Here is a 5,642-nt window from a genome sequence, read left to right as displayed (position 1 = left end):
CTGGCAGGGGGCAGGGGCGGCACCCTCGGCCTGGAGAAGGGAGAGGACCGCCCCCCGCCTCAGCCCCGTCCACTCCCAGCCCCTCTGCCCATCGCTCTTGCTGACCCACCTGAGCAGACCACGGAGGCCGAGTTTCCCGGGGCACAGGCGGGGGCGCCCAGGGTGCTCACTGGGCAATTCCACAAATAGGGCTCTGTCCCCACGCAGTGAAACCTGTCGGGCCAGAGGGGAGCGCTTCCGTGCCCAAAGTGACCTCCTCGGGGCGCGGCCAGGGCACTGCCACAGTTGAGCTGGTGGCAGAGGACGGTGGCGTCTGCCAGGTCCCAGTGGGCGGCACAGAGGGGTGCCCAGGCCCCCTGAACCTGGAGCTCCACGCGCCCCTCACAGCTGCTGCTGCCGTTGACCAGCCGGAACTCTGTGGGGACTGGGTGTCAGGCTCCCCTTTGACCCGGAGACCCAGCAAAGGGCAATTTCTTTCTTTGCACCCCGTGTGGTGGCCACCGAGCTGTCACCTGGCTCTGACCAGCTCCCCCTGTTCCCCAGGCTCAGCACTGGCTCACACATCTGTGCAGAGAAGCCCACAGTTCGTGGCCTGCCCTGGGGGGGCCTGGGTAGAACATTCCTCTAGGACAAGGCTCCAGCCCCCCTCTCCTCCCCTCCCCTCAACCCACAGCAGCCACTTCCTCTAACGGGAACAGGACACCCCCCTGGCTGGAGGCACCTTTGTGCGCTGGGGTGGAGCACCCAGGAGGAATCCCAGAGGAAGGCTGGCCGGAGAGTAGGCAGGGGAGCCTCAGAGCCCACCCTCCCGGCCTCACCTGAGCACCTGAGCCCAGCGTCCTGGCCGTGCCCACACTGGTGCCCAGGTGCCCGAGGGCAGTGGAACAGCAGGGACTCGTTGCCTGCACAGCGGAAGGCCTCCGTCCACACGGACCCAGAGCCCTGGCCGAAGTGTGCGCCCGGGAGTGTGGACGCGGCCATGCCACACTGCAGCTCCCGACACACCACGTGGGCTGTGGCCTGGTCCAGGTCCTCGTCGCAGACAGTGCCCCAGGTCAGGCCACGCCTCACCTCCAGGCGCCCAGCACAAGGGTGCTCGCCGCCCACCAGCCGGGCCTCAATGTGTCCTGGGGGAGGAGACAAATTCTCAGTCAGGAGCAGGTGTTCTCAGGTAAACAGCTCACCTGGAGCCATCTCCCTGGACCACAGGGCGCTCTGGCCAGAGGAGGTCCTCTGTATCCAGGCAGTGCGTCCGCCAAGCACCGGACAGACTGACAGCCAGAGGCCGGTGCGCCCTGCACGCAGAACAAAGCAGGGTCCCTGGGTGCTTCCCCCAGGACAGAGGTTAGAGCCACCTGCTGCAGGCGCCCATGCATGTCACAGCCTGCGCCTGCCCAGGTGGTGGCTTCAAGGCCCTGTTCAATCTTGGAGGCAACTTCAAGGCCCTCAGGCACAGGGCACTGCCTCAGCCTGCCCCAACTCTGGGGTGGATGTGGGCAATGCCCTCTCACCTCTGACTCAGCGCTTTCCTCTTCTCCCCCCGCCCCCCCCCCATTTGTTCCACTTCCTCTGAGCAGCGAGCAGCAAGCAGCACAGGTGTCCTCCACGGGAAGGGGGCGGGCGTGGCGGTGGCCTCACCTGAACAGACCACCTCTGCGTCTTGCTGGAAGTCGCAGCCGCTGCGGAGGTTGTTGTTGAGTCTGCAGTTTCGGATGGTGGGCTCCGTGCCCTGGCAAGTCATGTACTTCCCGCCAGTGCCTGCGTCCTGGCGGGAAGCCTGCAGCGCGGGGCCGCACCCCAGCTCCTGGCAGAACACTGTGGCCTCCGTCTTGTGCAGGCCACAGAGGCGGTCAATGCCGTTCAGGTTCCTGATCTCGGGGAGCCCGGAGCAGGGGCTTCGGCCCTTCACCAGCCGGATCTCCCGGAAAGTACCGTCTGGAAAGCAGGAGCCACACTCAGAAGGGGCAGCCGCTGCTGTCCCCGCCTCACGGGGGGCCTGCGGCCGCCTCCACAGACATTTCCGCTCGGGCAGGGCAGCTCCTAGGCCAGTGATGGTGAACCTTTTGAGCTCGGCATGTCAGCATTTTGAAAAACCCTAACTTAATTCTGGTGCCGTGTCACATATAGAAATGTTTTGATCTTTGCAACCATAGTAAAACAAAGACTTATATTTTTGATATTTATTTTATATATTTAAATGCCATTTAACAAAGAAAAATCAACCAAAAAAATGAGTTTGCGTGTCACCTCTGACACGCGTGTCATAGGTTCGCCATCACTGTCCTAGGCTCTCCACCCGCCCGGGGTCCCAGCCCCAGAGGCGGGCCCTGCTCCTTCCTCCGGTGTCAGTGCTGGGCTGAGGGGGCCCCTCTGACCAGGCAGTCACACAGGGCCCCTCGATCAGAAGGACCCCTCAGAGGGGCCGCGCCTGGTGTGATGCGCTGCTGTCATGCTCCTGACAACCTACTCGTTTTTGAAAAGGGCGCCTGCACCCCACAACCCGAGCAGTGGGGCTGCGTCAGAGGCGGGACACTAAGTGCCCACAGACAGACACCCCTGCCTTTGGGTGAGAAATCCTGATTAGATACCCACGTGGGCCCCTCAGGCCTCCTCAAGTGTCTAGAAGACCGGGCAGTCCCCCCCAGCCCCCCACCCTCTGTCTGACTCCCGCTCCTCATTCCAGCTGCTGCTTTACTGGGTCCTTGGTTTTCTCTGTCTCTCCCCAGGGAGCCCAGGCTCTGCCCCGCAGCAAGGTACCCATTCCAGCTGCTGCTTTACTGGGTCGTTGGTTTTCTCTGTCTCTCCCCGGGGAGCCCAGGCTCTGCCCCGCAGGAAGGTGCGGGTTATCCCCAGCTGCATGCCCAGCACCTAGAACAGGGCCTTGCAAGGACATGGAATGGAGATGAGACTGGGCCTGGCTAGAGGGGCCAGGCGGGCTCCTGTGCCCAAAAGGAGTCCACCCAGAGAGCCACAGACCTGCCTGCCTCCCCTCCCACACCCCGTCCCCTGATTCCTCCCCTCCCGCCCGCTCTCCTCACCCACGGTCCCAGCACTGACTTACTGAAGCACAGCGCCACCACCATCCACTCGTGGGGGCACTGGGTCTGCGTCCACGCCCCGAGGCTGCACTCCCACAGGGAGGACTCGTCCCCCCTGCAGGACACGTTGTGGAGCACAGGCTGCTTCCTCTCTTGGGGCAGCGGGACATACTTGGGAGCCCCCACAGCCTGGCCGCAGCCCAGCTGCCTGCAGACCACCGATGCCTCCGCCAGCGTCCAGTCCTGGTTGCACACGTGTCCCCACACACCCTCATGTTGGACCAGCACCAGTCCGTCACACTCACTGTATCTGTTCGCCAGTTTCAGGTTGCCCGGTCCGCCTGCGGAGGGACAGTCCAGCCTCAGCGGGGCCAGACCACCGGGTGCCAGGGGAGGGGCGGTTGAGGGTGAGCCCAGTGCTGATGGCCTCGGCATTTGCCTGGGGCCAACCCCAAGGCCTTGCTGTCGGTAGAGCCAGATTAGAAAAGTGACCCGGAAGCTTGCCCCCAGCCACACCCTTCCTAGGCCTCCGCACCCTGGTCTTTTCCTCAGCCCCTGGCAACCCCCACCTCATCACAGCCCCGGACCCTCCACCCTCAGCCCCAGTCCTGGGCTGGTGCAGGGAAATAAAACAGCGGCCCCAGGACATCCGAGAGGGGGGCCACCTCGTCCCAGCCTGGGTCACCCCAGACCACCACCAGGGCTGCCCGGGACTCACGTGGGGAAGGAGGCGGAAGGGCAGACCCGCCAGGGCCCGGAGGAAGCAGGCCCTCCCACCTCCTGCTGGGGCCTTCAGCCATCACGGCCTCCCAGCCCGTGAACTGCACCAGTGCCTGCGTCCCTAACACACAACAGGGCCCCTGGTGCCATTCCCCCGCCCCTACCTCACTGCCACCAGATTCCCGCCCCACCACCTGGGTGCCCCCTCTGTCCAGCTGTGTAGTCATCTCCTCGCTGGACCCCAGGTCAGCCTGGGCAGTGACGTTTTCTTCCGTCAGCTTTCAGGGTACCGAATGCTGCTACCCTCTCCTGCCTCCCTGCCCTGACACACACTCACACTCGTACACTCACACGAATGCACTCACATGAATGCACACTCACATGCATATGCACACACGCTCACCTTCTTCTCTCACACGCATACATGCACACGCACCCATGCTACTGTAGGCAGGTCCCGCAGGGGCTCGGCCTCACCTCCGTCCTCTCCATGCTGTTCCCTCAGGACTGCATGCAGGCCCCTCTCTGCAGCTTCCTGCCCAGGACTCTGCCTCTCGGCCTCTGGACCAGCGGCTCCCACACCCCTGTGCCCCCAGCCTGGTGTGGCGTCTCCCTGGGGCTATAGCTGTCCTCCATGTCCCAGCACCATGCCCGATGCTCAGCCTCACCGCCAGGGGTAGCAACGTCCCCCACCCCCGCCTCCCAGCCCTGCTCCAGGGCACAGGGGGTGGAACAGCCCCCTGTTGGACCCATCGCACCTCCTGTCAGTCTAGGTCAGTGGTCGGCAAACTCATTAGTCAGCAGAGCCAAATATCAACAGTACAACGATTGAAATTTCTTTTGAGAGCCAAATTTTTTAAACGTAAACTATATAGGTAGGTACATTGTTATTAACTTATTAGGGTACTCCTAAGGCTTAGGAAGAGCCACACTCAAGGGGCCAAAGAGCCGCATGTGGCTCTCGAGCCGCAGTTTGCCGACCACGGGTCTAGGTCATTGAGACCAGACCCCAGCCATGTTCCCTCATTTCATCCAGGCTCTGACCCAGCCCACACCCCAGGCTCTGAGCAGTGGGGCGGGAAGCCCTGGGTTCACCTGGGATGGGACCAGCTCAGTGTTGGGACAAGAGTCTCCAGGGCTCTGAACTTTGGAGTCCACATACCCTCCTACCTCAGGATATCCCACCCCCTCCGAGCTGAGCGAGACCCAGGCAGCTGGTCAGAGCCGGGGGTCCTCACACTCAGCATCTCAGCATCTACAGAGCCGCTGCCTCCAGAAGGTTCCGTGGATGAAGGAAGAAGAAACTCACCGATGGGGACTGCCCGGAGAGTGAGGAGAAGGGGCCCGACTCCCAAGGCCCAGAGAGCTGCCCTCATGGCCCCTCCGCCCCCGGGGCGTCAGCCAGCTCTGGCCACTCGGCTGGGGCAATGGCAGGGATGGAGCCCAGAGTCAAATGTACAGGCGTGGGGGCTGCCAGTGGCCTCCTGGGACCAGTGGAGACAGCGAGAGCCTTTCCAGGGCTTATCAGTGGCTCCTGCTCTCGGTCTGTGAGCACAGCAGCCAATGGCCTCGCAGCTCTGAGCATCGCCAGGCATGCGCAGAGGGCCCAGCTGTGGGTTTCCTCTCCTGCTGGGAACTGCTGACGGGGCGGCTTCCCCCAGACCCATGATCAGGCAAGTGGTCCGGTCTGCCCGCAGCTACAGCAGCAGGAAAACCACCCCCATAGACAGTGACCGGCGACACCGGGCTCCCTGGGGACCCGCCGGGACTGAGCAGGGGCCCGCAGCACCAGGACAGCGAGACGGGCCCGGGTAGTTCTGCAGGGGCTTTGTAAACTAAACTGTCATTGGAACCAAAGTCCACAAAAGAAGGCCAAAACCTATA

At 63.1% G+C, this 5,642-nt stretch overlaps 1 protein-coding gene across 1 annotated transcript in view; it reads right to left on the bottom strand.

Annotated features, from left to right (window-relative positions):
- The window catches only part of LOC102245363 (scavenger receptor cysteine-rich domain-containing protein SCART1), a 10,609-nt gene extending 6,098 nt beyond the window's left edge, over positions 1-4,511 (bottom strand). The window contains exons 1-5 of the mRNA XM_014550558.1: positions 4,427-4,511; positions 3,062-3,379; positions 1,639-1,935; positions 805-1,127; positions 89-413 (exon numbers count right to left, since the gene is read on the bottom strand). Coding sequence (XP_014406044.1) covers positions 89-413; positions 805-1,127; positions 1,639-1,935; positions 3,062-3,379; positions 4,427-4,511 — 1,348 coding nt within the window. The remainder of the gene's footprint in view (positions 1-88; positions 414-804; positions 1,128-1,638; positions 1,936-3,061; positions 3,380-4,426) is intronic.
- Between the last annotated feature and the right edge of the window lie 1,131 nt (positions 4,512-5,642).

The sequence above is a fragment of the Myotis brandtii genome, unplaced genomic scaffold, assembly GCF_000412655.1.
Source record: "Myotis brandtii unplaced genomic scaffold, ASM41265v1 scaffold604, whole genome shotgun sequence".
NCBI classification, from domain to species: Eukaryota; Metazoa; Chordata; class Mammalia; order Chiroptera; family Vespertilionidae; genus Myotis; species Myotis brandtii.
The sequence above is the reverse complement of the archived record's forward strand: the minus strand, read 5'-3'. Positions and strand labels throughout refer to the sequence as shown.